The 14555-nt window shown below is 37.3% G+C and overlaps 2 protein-coding genes and 2 non-coding genes across 6 annotated transcripts; 3 read left to right on the plus strand and 1 right to left on the minus strand.

Moving 5' to 3' along the window:
- Nucleotides 1–1538: 1538 nt before the first annotated feature.
- rpl23a (ribosomal protein L23a) lies at nt 1539–4279 on the plus strand. Its single transcript, XM_034682950.1, has 5 exons — nt 1539–1669; nt 3006–3186; nt 3432–3608; nt 3914–3983; nt 4214–4279. The coding sequence occupies exons 1-5, from the start codon at nt 1600–1602 to the stop codon at nt 4226–4228; spliced, it is 513 nt and encodes a 170-aa protein (XP_034538841.1). The 5' UTR covers nt 1539–1599; the 3' UTR covers nt 4229–4279.
- Nucleotides 3229–3300, plus strand: LOC117813448. Its single transcript, XR_004631421.1, has one exon. It is a non-coding gene; the product is annotated as a small nucleolar RNA Z17 (small nucleolar RNA).
- LOC117813447 lies at nt 4076–4143 on the plus strand. Its single transcript, XR_004631420.1, has one exon. It is a non-coding gene; the product is annotated as a small nucleolar RNA SNORD42 (small nucleolar RNA).
- An 867-nt stretch (nt 4280–5146) lies between the features above and the next one.
- Nucleotides 5147–13821, minus strand: birc2 (baculoviral IAP repeat containing 2). Of its 3 annotated transcripts, none has more exons than XM_034682946.1 (14): nt 13804–13821; nt 12473–12542; nt 9774–10681; nt 9377–9657; nt 8963–9265; nt 8504–8792; nt 7650–7749; nt 7411–7489; nt 7274–7322; nt 6927–7169; nt 6705–6803; nt 6055–6210; nt 5866–5907; nt 5147–5781 (listed from the first exon to the last, which is right to left on the minus strand). In XM_034682946.1, exons 3-14 carry the CDS (start codon nt 9865–9867, stop codon nt 5588–5590), a joined length of 1929 nt encoding a protein of 642 aa, XP_034538837.1. In that variant the 5' UTR covers nt 9868–10681; nt 12473–12542; nt 13804–13821; the 3' UTR covers nt 5147–5587. The 3 variants fall into 3 exon arrangements, with proteins under 3 accessions (XP_034538837.1, XP_034538839.1, XP_034538838.1); XM_034682948.1 differs by having other exon boundaries at nt 12473–12545; XM_034682947.1 differs by lacking the exons at nt 12473–12542; nt 13804–13821 and adding an exon at nt 12335–12434.
- Between the last annotated feature and the right edge of the window lie 734 nt (nt 13822–14555).

Genomic DNA, 14555 nt, shown 5'->3' on the forward strand with positions numbered 1-14555 from the left:
ATGTTATTACAGCTCTGTATTTGACTTATAATGTCATCTTGTAAAATGTAACTGGTTGGTTAATTTGTAGAGATATTTGCAGTGGTGGACAGTAACAGAGTAAATTTACTTGTACTTAAGTACAGTTTTTGAGTATCTGTACTTTACTTGAGTATCATTTTTTGGGGAAACTTATTACTTTTACTCCACTACATTTAGAAGACAATTATTTTACTTTTGACTCCACTACATTTTTATGTATGCTCTAGTTACTCACTACTTTAGGTTTGAAGTCAGCTCATGAATTCCCTTCTCCTCTCTGAAATCTGATCCCATTTCAAGTAATGGTTTCTAAATAAACATAATGTAAGTGAATTTACTCCTGTGTATTCTTGACTGCACTCATGTATTGTGAAAATAAAATGTTTGAGATTTTTTTAAAAAGTACTTTGAATACTTAAGTATTTTTAAAAGCAAGTATGCCAGAACTTTTACTCAAGTAATAATTTGACTGAAAGACTTTAACTTGTATTGGAGTAATATTTGACCAGGAATATCTATACTCTGAAGACACATATATATAAAGCTGTGTACTTTGTCCACCATTGAATATTTGTAATATAATATAAGACATTTAAATGATTAAAGACAATAGCCAGAGAAGTCTTGGGCTATTATTTTGTATTTTCTTTTCTGACTTTTTACCTGGGAAACATAGACTTAAAGTTACCTAAAAATGATAGATCCCTCTTGAAATTTTTTATGGTAGCGAGCAAAAATGCCATAACAAGGCGATGGCTCTGTAGGGATCCACCCACTACTCATCAGTGGATAGACATTGTGATAAACATCCAAAGCATGGAGCATATGACTTACAAACTAAGGCTGCAGAGGGACAGATATGAGACATTCTGGAAAAAATTGAATACCTATTTCACACAAAGAGGTGATAATCTAACTTACATTTAATATACTTTGATCTATGTAAATAATGTTGTTATTGCTGTAGGGTTTCTGGCGACACATATGCATCTCCCCCCAAACTGTTACTGTTATTACTGTTGTTTTGGTTGCTCTGTGACCTGTATAGATAGAACATGCAACTGTAGCTACTTCCTTCTAATTGATTTTCCTTATTATTTTTTTATTAATATTATAATAACTATTATTATTAGTAGCATTATTACTATCATTATTGTTGTGGTTGTTATTTTTATTATTGTTGTTATTATTATTACTGTTATTATTTTATATTCATTTTAATTTATTTCTATTTTATTTATTATTCTACTTTGGGTCTTTACTCTTTCCTTTCCATGACTTGTAAAAATACAGTGCAACAGAGCTGTTGTGTATCTTGCATCCTAAAAAAATGTTTGAAAAAAAAGTATAAAAAATAAATAAATGATTAAAAATCAAGCTCAAGAAAGCAAAGTGTTATTCCGTTATGATTCCTTTGAAAAAAAGCCACATACATATTCCAGTTTTCCTAGTTTAATTTATGCACAAGTAAATAGTCAAAATGGTCGGTAGAGGGTTGGTGTGACTGGTGATCCACAATGAGCGAATCATGTCCGGCAAACCCAACTCTCGCGATACATCTACTGCGAAATCTCGCCCATGCATTTTACTTCAGGAAACCCCGACTGTTCTCCCTTTCTCAACATGGCACCGAAGGTGAAGAAGGAAGGTTTGTCAACCTAATCATTTTGAATGAATTATTCGTGCTTTTCGAGCAAATGTAGACTCTAACTTTTAATGAACGTGTCCGAATTGTAACGATTAACTGACCATAGCTTTTAAACTCCTCACGGTTCATCTGTCAACTGTCTAAAACAGAGATAACGTAGACTGTCCGGCATGTATGGTGGGACGTCATGCTAAGCTAGCACAAGCATGGTAGCGTTGAAAACGTCATATATTTCCATCTTTTCCCTTTAAATTCAGTATTTAATTATTTTATATACATTATTAATGTGTGTGATATTATTTGGGTATGTGAGCTTTGACGCTTTGAAGATAATCACCTATGGGGATGTTAGCTATTCGTTGCTGCTTCTCGGCGGCGTCTTGTTAGTTAGCAACACGTGAATTAGCAACACTAGTTAGTGTTACAAAGTCAGTAAACTTTTGACATATGGTAATCAGAAGTACTTCTCTCAACTGATTATACAGTAGGCTCTATAATGTGAACTCTTAAGATGTTTGGATATCTCGTGCTACTCACGTTTATAGGTGTAGAGTGAGATCCATGGTATCTTGCACAAGATACAAGTCAGTGCAGGTTTAAATCGTTTAGGGCAGAAAGATGTAATGTTTATTTATGCTGTCAATAATCACCAATCACAATCTTAATTTGAACACAATGTAGTGAATTGTTAGTGCCACATAACTCAAGTAACCTGTGTTTGAGATGCGTTAGTGGCTCGTATATTTGATGCTTTAATGAGTTAATGTTGATTACAGCTTGTAGTCTATTTTAGCAAGAAAGATCATACCTGATGCCTAACAGTCACTAGGTTTTGTGATTTATTTAATGGTTCAACATGTAAATGTAGCTACAGGTTATGACACTTAATAAATAGGAACTGAAAACGTGGGTCTGCAACGAATATAATTTGATGTGGTCCAAAGTTGTGTGCCAAAATATTAGAAAAGGTTTAAGGTTACTTATTTGTACTGGTAGGTGGATTTTGTTTACAGTGTATCAGCCTCCTTTTAACATCAACACAACAGACAGCACAGGACAATACATGACAAAGTGCTTAAGAGGTAGCACTTAATAGAAACAATAAAAACAGCAAATGAGCAATCAATAAAAACAAGATGGACATAAAATCAACCAGTGATCAATAAAAACAAGATAGAGTGCCACCAGTAAAAAACAAGATAAAAAGGTCCATAAATACTCAATAAATAGTGGAGAACTTGTTTGTTAGAAAAGTGTTAATACTCATTTTTACTGTTTATGTAATTTCCCTCATGTTCTGGCAACAAAAACTAACCAACTGTCAATCTTTCTGAAGCTGTCCCTGCCAAGACTGAGGCCAAGTCAAAGGCCCTGAAGGCCAAGAAGGCTGTGCTGAAGGGTGTCCACAGCCAGAGGAAGAAGAAGGTCAGGACTTCTCCCACCTTCCGTCGCCCTAAAACCCTGCGTCTCCGCAGACAGCCCAAGTATCCTCGCAAGAGTGCACCTCGCAGGAACAAGTGAGTACATATGACTGCTGACATATGTAGAAGACTGAACCTGGTGCACGTGATGTTTTAAGCGATCAAAGTATGAACAAGAATGATTCCAACTTTATAAAATACTGATGCACCCTTTTAAAGAAACTTGATGTTGGTGAAGTACACCAACAGAGCTCTTCATGTGGCTCTTGTATGGACCACTAAAGTGCGATGTGTAGTGTTTTTAATATAAATTGGGCCTAATATTTATTGCTTTTCTGTAGGTTGGATCATTATGCCATCATCAAGTTCCCCTTGACAACAGAGTCTGCAATGAAGAAGATTGAGGACAACAACACATTGGTATTCATTGTGGATGTCAAGGCAAACAAGCACCAGATCAAGCACGCTGTCAAGAAGCTGTACGACATTGACGTCGCCAAAGTCAACACACTCATCAGGTAGAAATCCCAACAAAGGAGGGCCGGTTTGATGTTTTCTGTCAGGACCTGAATCTAGTAATGGCACTGTTTCTGCAGTGTTCCTTATGTTTGTAATTCAGAGCAGAGATTAGAGCTTCAGGGTCTCTGTAAAAAGTGAATGAACTGTCTGCGTTTGAAACAATTATGGACTGAGATTATCTTTAAATTGAGTCATAATAGGGTTGAGACAGTCTTTCCATCTCCTATTTCACATATCAACTGGACAGCATTCATTTCACTCAACTTGATGCTCTTTCCTCATCATGGCATTTATTTCTGTTCAGGCCTGACGGTGAGAAGAAGGCGTACGTTCGTCTCGCACCAGATTATGATGCGTTGGATGTTGCAAACAAGGTGAGTCTTAAATAATTCTATATAAGGTTGTATTAGTGTTCGATAATCATTTCAACATAATGGTTGTTTTGCTTTCTGAAGATGTTGATTCTGAGCAAGTGATGTAAACATTTTATACGGCTGAATGTTTATGATGCATTCAAAGGAACCACTGATGCCAGATCTTGAATGTACATAGTGCTTAACCTTTGTCAATGAGCATTGTGTAATGTTTGTCCTTTTCTTTACAGATTGGCATCATCTAAAAAGTGGCTGAAGAGACTTGTGGAAAAATAAAATATTTGTATAAACCAAAACTGATGCAGTGTTTTGTCTTGTGTTCACACATGTTCATTCAGAAAATTAGAGGGTTGTTTTGTACTTTCACCATTTCTAAATGACTGATATTTACTTTTTTAATCATTTGTAAGCTTTGTGAATTTGTACACTGGAAGAGCTAAAGTACAGTGAGTTCAACTGACTCCTTAGTAACGCTATGAACAAAATGTTTGATGTGTGGTGCATATTTCTGAAAGCATTAATTTCTCCAGAAGACTTTTGGGCATTGCAGGTTAGGAAATTTCTGAAATATGTAAGGTTGGTAATCTTTTCTTTTGAATAGATTTTTGGGTGGAGGAAATGTGGACACTTGGGGAAGATGTACAGATATGGTTGTGGTCACGAGTTGAATCATCTTCTGCCAAGCTGCTTTGGTCAACTTGCCCCAAGGCTGGCAATCTATTTTCTTAATATGCATGTGTATATAGACAAAAAAACAATTTGAAAATGTAGGGCAGCCCTATTCAATTAGCAATTGTAATGTTAAATTTAAAGAGGCAGTATTTCAGCATAGGTTTAAGTACTCTTTAATTGAGTTTGTGCCCCTTTGGATGTGGCAATATTTGACATCCAATGTGTTTATCTATTTGTTTTTCTTTTAAATAGTTAACTTTGCTCAGTCTGCTAAAAATGTCCAGCCCAGCTCATGTCCTTAGTCTGAAAATCTGGCCCGACCAAATGTTTAATTGAATAGCCCTGATGTAGGGTGTACAGGAGTTATGAAGGTCAAGCTGAAGGCTCAATGATGATCAGATTTATCCCACAGAACCAATAAACTTTATTCACTCCAGAGCTGCTCAGACTTATGAATCATGAATGCGTTATATTATACATTAGACACAAAATAATTATTCTGGACTGTTTATTGCACCAGTTTTTATAATTTATGCAATGCGTAACTTCACAACACATTGAATATTGATCATTGTGAATTTTTTAATATTTCATACACTGTCAGCATTTATAGTATACCTGATAATGTAATGCAAAGAGTATAAAGTTAGCTTATGCACTAAAAATCAGATTACAAAGTGTTAACAAGGAAGCTTTAAACCAGTTGTTCTAACATTTGTTATATATTATCTCTATCAAGAAGTAATGTTGGCGCTTTGTTTACCTACAACAATCATGTAGAACCTTGGCAACATTTTCAAAGTCTCTTAGGCAACTGAAAAAATGATGCACAACAACCTTCCTTCTCTATGAAGCAGATATCATTTCTCACACTGCCTACATTCATTGTGAAACATGAGAGTGGCGTTAACACAGATGGTAACCTCCCATCTTTATGAGAGGAAGGTTCGGACCGTGCCTTTAACCAGCCCTCTGCAGATTGGGCACTTTCTCAGTGAGGGTGCACACTCTTTACACACCACCAGGTGTCCGCATGGGATGAAGACGATGTTGACTTCTTTGTCCATACACACCTTGCAGGTACGCTCCTCCTGCAGGCGCCTCAGTTGCTCCTCCATGGGGAGATCTGCAAAGACAGAAAAATATTTATCATCTTAAAGTCACAGATAAATGTAAATGGCAGCATTGTTAGCTTGTTATGTCTAATTACCTGAAAGATCTTGGCTTGGTGATGCAGCTTCATTTGATTGGGCTGAAAATATGAAACACAACATTTAGTAAGTCCAGATTTAGATAAAAAACAGTCAACCTTTAGGAGGGTAATATAATATATTTGTTTGTCTGCTTGATCTCTGACACATTATAGGTTGAATATATGGAGTTAAATTAAAAGATGTACCCATGAGATCTCTGAGAAGATGGACGTCGTTTTTCTGGATCCAGTTGCGGAACACCTCAGCTGCAGCGTTTCCCTTGGTGAGGACGAGCTCGATCAACCTGGCCGTCTGCTGCTGCGCCGACGTCTGAGCTTTAAGACCGCTGTACTCCTCTGGAGCTGCAGGTTAGTATTTAAGAATTACTTATGGTCCAGAGTTTTGCCAACTCTACATACTATAGCTGCACAAAATAATAGACTAAATATTCAACACACTGAGAATGTCCTTTTTATATATTTTGACAAAAATAGTGTAATTGGAAGATGTTATGATAGTGATATATCTGGAGCCTCCAAAGGTGCAGCACAAACCGTAATAAAAACAGGACACTAAGGCAGAACACAAAATGTAAAAGGTTTTAAAACTACAGGAGTTATTCATTGACTTAAAAAGCAGACAAAAAATACCTAAGTGCACCTTCTCTGTAACAAAATCTGAACTGACCCAGTTGGAGGAGAGCAAGGAAAAGTTTTGGCACTTGAATATGTGTTGCTATGCATGTCTAAGCCCTTCTAGATTTCAGTCTCATGGCTGTATAAGTGTTCAACTTCAGCAATAGAAGTTTAAATCTCAGACTAAAAGGCAGAAAAGAAAAGATTAAAAGAAAACCTACACAAAACATTCTGCTCCCTTAAATGCTCCAACACTGGCTCCACACTCTTCAGACGTTGGATCAGCGCTGCCTGGTGTCTCTTCACAAATGTGAAGCCATCTGAAACGAAAAGAAATGTATTTTCACGGTTAAAACACAAACCATTCTAGCTGTTACCAATTAATGTGATTTTCTTCAGCAATATATCAAAGAGCTCTCTAGATCTCTCTTCAATAGTTGTACCTGATGCCATGGCCTCTGCCAGCATCTCTCGCTCTTCCTCTCTCTTCTGGTCTTCTGCACTCAGCAGATCTGAGACCAGCTCCTGGACTGTTCTGTAGTTCTCTCCGCTGGTCAGGATCTTACTCTGGACTGTTTGCTTGACTAAGCTTCGTTCAAAGCCCATCTCTAAAGCTGACTTGATCACAGGGGTGTTCATCATTACGGCGTCCTCAGACCGCTCCTCTCCTGGAGCAAGGTGAACCACTGATAGGAGGAATGAGAGAGATGATGTGTTACAATTTGATTTAATGAGAATAGAGTTCACTGATCACTGATTCTTTTCTTCTATTTGTTTTCAATCAACTCACCAGGTGGATCCACAAACTCTCTGGAGCTGCTGTCTCCATTTGTTAGAAGCTATTGGGGATAAAAGAGAATCTTAGATGACTTATTCAACACCAAATATGTGAAGTGAAAACAGATAACAGATTGTTATGGTTCTGACCTGCTCAAACAGACGAGGGAAGCGAGCCTGGATCTGGTGAACAAACTCTTGTCCCTTTTCCTGGAGTAAATACTCACATCTGATGATAACCGGAGGTGCAAAGACAGAAAACATTGAATTATTATTTTTTCCCCCACACAAAAACAGACAAAGAGAGTTTCTACAGTGTAAAAATAACACAAGTCTGTTGGGAACTAACTTTGATTTAAAATAAAGCAATAAAAAAAAAGTGCATTTACCGAGGAAACCATTTGGCATGTTCAACCCAGGGATCATCACCAGACTCCCAGCAGCGCAGGCCCCCATCACAGCAGAAACACTTGACATCATCATTACGACCTTAAAGAGAAACAAAAAGGTTTCATTGTGAAGCGGAGTTCAGGGGGTTTCAGGGGGAGGAAATATTATGTTACTAAGATGACGTGTTTGGAAAGAAAAAAAACACCATAGTTTCCCATTTCTCATTTCCTGTTTTACAGAAAACCTTAAGCAGTGAATGAATCAAGTTACAATGCTATGTTTAGCATTGACATGTGATAATGGGACAATGTCTTAAGAGTCCCTAAGATTTGAGTTAGAAATTCCAAGGGGAAATATACACAAATGCTAAAAAAAAATATCAGTCTGAAGAGGGCACCCCCAAACCCCAGGGGAAACCATGCTTACTGATATCTGAGCTGCTGCCAGGAAGTGAAAAAAAAATCACCTACAGACCACTTTTGGGTGAATTATTTGTAAGCCTTTAGATTGACAGATTTATCATCTAACTTTTAAGGATTAATTATGTTTTATAAAATATTTACAACCCACCTCTAGAAGTGTTTGCAGTAAAAATAAGAATATCTGTTGTCTCAGCAAATTATGAGGAAAATCAAATGTTTGTTGTTACAGTGAAAAAAAAACCAATTCTACTTTGATCCATTAGAGAGAGACCAAGCTGGAAACACAACACTTACTCATTATTTATACATAAAGTTGATAATGCTCGAGTCTATAGTTCATGTATCATGTGAGTGTTGTTTGTGAACACCTGATGGTAGTCAGTCCAGTATTCCCTCTTGTTTAAGCTGCGATTAAGTGATTTTGTCCGTACCTACATAGTAGAAGCCGGCTTTCGACAGCTGGTCAGGCCGGACGGGGATACGTGAGGGCCAGTTGACAAAAGTGAGCAGCCTCTCTTCGCTCTGCTGCATGGCCGGGTTAGAGACGTTGCTCAGGGTTGGAGCTCCTGCAGGCAGTTGAGAAGTTGCTAAACCCAATGCAGCTGCCGCAGCTCCGGCCAGTGACACGTTGTCGGCTCTGTCCCCACGCACGAAGCGACAGTTTGGATAATGCCTCTGGTGTTCGGACACGGCTCGGTCTCCTGGCTCCCAGTTACTCAGCTGTGAATGCAGAAAGTAAATATTTGATCATGTGCACAGCTCAGAGGAAACAGAAAATAATAACTACCTTGAAACATCACAGAAACGATTACATTTCACTCTATGGACAGGCGTGTAAATACTTTGAACCCTTTATCAGTGAGTTATATGCTCTCTGTGATGACACACACCTGTCCTCCACAGCTGAAGCAGGCCACTCGGTCTCCCTGGCCCAGGTAGTAGAAGCCGGCTTTTGCGAGCTCAGCAGGAGTTATGATGGACAGCGTCCAGGGTTGGAAGGAGTCCAGGCGGTCCTGCTCTCTGCGCATGCTGGGGTTGTGGCACGTCGGCCTCTGGTGGGACATGTCCTCTACACCTCGAGAGCTAAGTGGGCTGGAGGGTGGTGGAGCAGTGAAGCCCATGTTCAGGTAGCCGACTGGCTCTTCACCTTGGCCTGCTGTTAGGTTAGCAGCAGTGGGGCCAGGAGCAGAAATCTGGAGGAAAAGGAAGCACAATACCTCAGGAAGTGTTTCTTCAGCTGTAAGTTCCAAAGAGTTAGGGGCAACTTCTTCTATGAGGTATAAAAAAACCTCTTTTGATCTTACCGGTATGGCGGGGGCAATGCGGAGCGGTGAGAAGGCGGAGTGGGAAGACGAGAGCAGGTTGGATGTAGAAGGGAGGCTCTGGATGAAGGAGCAGGAAGGAGACAGCTGTCTGTGTTTCTCTGTAGGACAGTCTCCAGCCTGCCAGCCCTCTGCCGTCACGTTACACCTGAAACACTGAACGCGGTCGCCCACGCCCGTGTAGAACCAACCTGCCCTCGCCAGACTTCGCTCTGTGACCCCTGAAGCAGGGAATCGAGCAAAGGTAGAGATGCGGAAGAGCTCTGCGGACACAAACAGCATCATTGACACATTTCTTTGAGATTACAACATCAGAATGAAAAATAAATTAATCACAAATTTAAACCGAACAAAGAAACAGAGTTAATAAAATAAGTACCTGAGGTGTTGTCATACTGTAGGTCAGGCGGGGGGCCATTCCGACACAACCCCATCAAAAAAGGGTTATTTTTGAGTTGAACAAGAGTTTCCATTTTTGTATTGAGCAATTTAAAGGAAAGAGATGTCCTTCAAAGGGAGAGGGGTTTGAGAAAACCCAAGGTCTGGCTTTTATAAAGACACACTCACTCACACTGAGACCAAGAACAGAAAAGCAGATCAGGGGACAGGGCAGGAGGAGGGGGCGGACGTAAGGTTAAGTCAAAAGGAAAGTAAGACCTGGTTAAAAGCAAAACTTAAAGAGTGAAGAAGAAACAGAAACTACCATTCCTGCAACCTACATGATCACGCTGTATGTGAGGCACACTGCATGAGGTGTGTATTGATTTGTGATCCATCTTCCTTGAACATCACTCATCTCCTACACCTGCTTGTGTTTAACCTTGTGAAGTACTGCCTCTGACTGAAACGTCAATATCTCTAGAGTTGCAGCACCTCTGCATGTATTATCAATAAAACACGTCCCCTGAAGTAAAACAAGAGTTACCTTTTTAACGTTATGAAACAACATAATCAAATAATTCAAATAAAACAGTTTGTCAGATCACCCAGGATCTGTACACAACTTTTTATCTTGTAAATTAAGCAAACACATGTCTGATACAGCCAATACCTCAAACATGAGGTTTGTGATTGCCTGTACGAACATAATAAATTAATTAAATGTCTCACACACTCGCACACAAACTCAAACACAGACCAGGGGATTGTGCTCTCAAACCCCTCCCCCCATTGCAGACATCCCCTTTGTAGGTGTTTAGGTCTCCATTATTGAATCTTAACAACACAATAAGAAATGTTTTATCCTTCTTCTGTTGGGTCTCCTTTTTGGTTCAACAATGGCAGGATCTGTGGACACAGAGAAGAAAAACAAACTCTTGAATGTGGATTCAACTTCTTTAAAGCATAGGCTGTATCAAGGCATAGATAATCACAATCAGCTATGCTAAAGTCTTTGTACCTTATGGTTGTAGTTACACTTAGTATAGTTTAACAAGGGCCACAAAACATGAACTTAAAATATTAGGAACAAATATTGGCAAGGTGCACAATATCTTAAAGTAACTTCCTTTTAAATATTTTGTTCCTGGTATGTATGATACATTTTCCTTTTTTGGAACTTTGTTAAATGATATGACATGTAATTACATAAAAATAATTAAATCGTATCATCTGTACCATTACTGAAATATAAGACCGCAAATCCATAGGCTTTAAATATTAAAGTTGCAGTTTGATAACCAATGAGAAAAGTATTATCTTGATCAAGAGAATGAAAAGAGTGTTTGCTCTTATAACAAATAATAATTAGCTAATTCTGGTAATTGAGTCTAATTTGGGAGATAATGATATGATCTTTAATTCCCCATTATGATAATAATAATTTTATTTGTAAAGGACTTTTCAAAAACCAAGTTACAAAGGGCTTTACATGGCAGCAAAATGAAACAGGCAGTGCGTAAAATCACACAAGGCATAAATTCCCCTAAAATAACTAAAATACAATTATTTTAAAATGTATTTAAAAGGGTTAAAATAAAATACAATTCAGATAAAATCAGGAAAGGCTGTATGGTAAAAGAAGATATTTAAAAGAGATCACTGACTCAGCAGACCTGATCTTATGATACTGAATTCATTATTTCTTTTGACGCACTGTCTTGTAAATTCCCACATCTTTGCATACTGCTGGTTTGTAATGCATTCCTGTAATAATGTAGAATCAGACCAGAAGACGACAGGGTTATTTTTACTCTAAATTCACAGAGTAAAATTCATAAAATAAGTAATAGTGGAAAGAAAAGTTAAAAATAAGGTAGCGTTAACAAGATCAGGTGATTATAAGAAATAAAAAGATAAATAAATAATCACATAAGATAAATATATGAAGAGTTCATTTTTCAAAAAACAGATATCTCCGTTTTTATACATTTTCAAAAAACATATTTCCTTTTAATAAAGTTAATTCAGTTTTTACAGCAACCCAGACATAAGTACAATCAAGAAGAAGTTTCAATAAGTAAAAATAAAATAAAATAAGTAAAAATAAAAATAGATAAATAAAGCTAGAATACAATTTAGATAAATATAATGTTACAATGGAATTTAAATAATGCAATATTTACATTATTTTGTTTTGTTTTCCTAACATGATTCCCTTTTTGTTAATTGCACTGTAATTGATTGTAATCTGTGTTTACCATCCTTATTGAGAGTTTGTCATTTTGTCAAATTTTCTATAAATAAAAAAATAATAATAAAAATAAATTCCTCTGGCACTTCCGGGTTTAAATTTCGCTCAAGCTAACTCAGCTATGTGAGATCATATTGAGGATGGATTTTGAATGTTTGAAAATTAGTTTCAGTAGAAAATTGGTGGTCCAAACAAACTGCATTTTACTGAATTGTATTGAACTGTAATTTATTGACATTTAACCTCCAGCAGAGACCAGTTTCACTACAAACTAGCATGATAGCTATCTTATGCTAACGTTGTCATACTTTACTGCGTCCGTCTGTCCCTGCAGTTCCCTCGAACACAAATCAAACAACACCTGTTTGCTTTCTAGTGACCCAACCGACAGTACATCAAACAGCTGAGTTTCATGATATTTCCTGGGGTATGGTGAAGACACTTACCGTCGATGGGTACGGAAAGTCCCTGCTGTGTAAACTGGTGATACGTCACGGAGTCGGTCTGACGCCCTGTCTACTTCCGGTTATAAAAGAAACGAAAATGAAGCAGAGAAATTAAAAACATGTGATTAACTCATCAGAAATTCCTTGGTGGATGCCAGTCCCTCCCCCTAGAGTCCCAAAGCCCCACAGGTTTCTGGAAATGACACAGTGGATAAACTTTCCTCTAGTTTTTTGTATTTATAACACAGAACACATGACCAAAATGTCTATTCTGTACACATGATTAACACAACCAGCAGTCAGGTGCCACGAATCAAGTGATGTGTCATTACATTTACCTTAACCTTAAGTTACATAAGTACAGAGAGAGAGAGAGAGAGAGAGAGAGAGAGAGAGAGAGAGAATATAATATGTAAAGCACTTTGAATTGCTCTTTGTACGAATGGTGCTTTAAATTTGCCTTGCCTTGCCTAAAGTAAAGCAAACACGTTATCCTAAATATAATAAGACAATTTATGTAACTGCTTAAAATAAGTAAAGACAAATAATTGGTCATAATTGCATGAAAACCCTGTATTGGACCTGTTAGACTTCTTAATCTTATTAAAAACATAATAATGTAAATCTATAATCACTTTGCACTACTGTACTGTATAGTCTAATGTATACCATAACCAGTCATAGCCTGTACATACCTGTAGCAATAGTCACTCATGTAGGAACATATATTATATTTATTCATCATTCATAACTCTGTATTATTTATTCAATTTACAACTAAAGCACTTCTGGTAAGATGCAATCTATATTTCATTCCTTGTACCTGTGACATGCCCAATGACAATAAATTGTATCTAATCTGAAAAGTTAGCCAAGAATGTTCCAGTAAAAAATGACTAAATGTCTTCATATCACAAACAAAGACGTTTTGGCTTTCATGATTAAAAAATGAATGTTATTTCTCTTTTTTCCCCTAATAAGTAACCCTAACCCAAGCAAACTGCTTTTAGTTTGTATTTTAAAAAGGAATTAGACTGTGCTGATATCATAGACTATATAATAAAGGTTGATATCTATGAGTTAGCGCATTGACTTCAAACATATTATACCCTACATTTAAGTTCTTATATCAGTGCACCAGAACACGTATGTTCAATGATAATGGCAGCATATAGTATATATAAGGCGAACACAGAGAATATTACTCTCAATCTGATTCTAAATTCTTTTAACAGCTTTAAAAACAATAGGCTTATTCTGTCCCTTAGACAATTTAAGGTTTTCAAAGCATAAAATAATGTCACTATGTTTATATAAAAGCAGATACTTACAAGGAGGTCTTGATGAAGGTCCCTCAGACGGTTTCTGGTGAGATCAAAGTGAGTCGAATGGAGTTTACATTTCAGTGGTGTAGTCATGACTCTGGGATTTCCCTGAACTTCCTCCTCTTTGCCACTCCCACTCTTCCACTCCCTCTTACTTTGTCTAACAAGAGCTGAGAACTATTTAGTGACCTTTTGCCTGTCTCATAGGCTCCATTATTAGATACCGGAGGCTGAGTGAGAGAGAAAAATCTTGTCGTGTGGGTATTGAGTTAATTGTTAGAACCAATTTTGGAAATGTTTGTGAAAATTACTGCAGGCTCAATTGTTAGAGGAACAAGTCTAAAGGAAACCATCCTAAAATATGTGCTACATCCAGGACCCTGGAAAACATAGCCAACCATGAGTGAACAAAGAGTGATAATTATCAAAACAGTACATTACTGTGTATTATAAAGTCTATCAGTGTGGAAGTAACTGCATTACCCCCCAAAAGTGCCTTTAATATTAGCATTCAGATGCTTTATTGTTTGGACTTCATAGTTTACACAATAAAAGGTTGCTTACTGTTACAAGCTTAAAATAACAGACATAAATCTGCACTTTAGGTGTCCCTATCATCAAAAACCAACTTATCCCAATGTTGATGTAGATGAATTGTGGATCAATAAAGTATCATCTTATTATCGTATTGTATTGCATAAACAGAATGCAGTAGAAACCAGTGAAGCCATGAAGACATCAAGATGTAGTTATATAAA

This window comes from Notolabrus celidotus, chromosome 5, assembly GCF_009762535.1.
Source record: "Notolabrus celidotus isolate fNotCel1 chromosome 5, fNotCel1.pri, whole genome shotgun sequence".
NCBI lineage: Eukaryota > Metazoa > Chordata > Actinopteri > Labriformes > Labridae > Notolabrus > Notolabrus celidotus.

Excerpts from the sequence above, each read along its gene's own strand:
- rpl23a (XM_034682950.1), top strand. The coding sequence starts at position 1,600 with ATGCATTTTACTTCAGGAAACCCCGACTGTTCTCCCTTTCTCAACATG. Across the intron at positions 1,670-3,005 it reads ACCGAAGGTGAAGAAGGAAG|CTGTCCCTGCCAAGACTGAG; the intron begins GTTTGTCAACCT and ends ATCTTTCTGAAG. Across the intron at positions 3,187-3,431 it reads AGTGCACCTCGCAGGAACAA|GTTGGATCATTATGCCATCA; the intron begins GTGAGTACATAT and ends GCTTTTCTGTAG.
- birc2 (XM_034682946.1), bottom strand. The coding sequence starts at position 9,867 with ATGGAAACTCTTGTTCAACTCAAAAATAACCCTTTTTTGATGGGGTTG. Across the intron at positions 7,490-7,649 it reads CATGCCAAATGGTTTCCTCG|ATGTGAGTATTTACTCCAGG; the intron begins GTAAATGCACTT and ends GGTTATCATCAG. Across the intron at positions 5,908-6,054 it reads TCTTCTCAGAGATCTCATGG|CCCAATCAAATGAAGCTGCA; the intron begins GTACATCTTTTA and ends TCATATTTTCAG.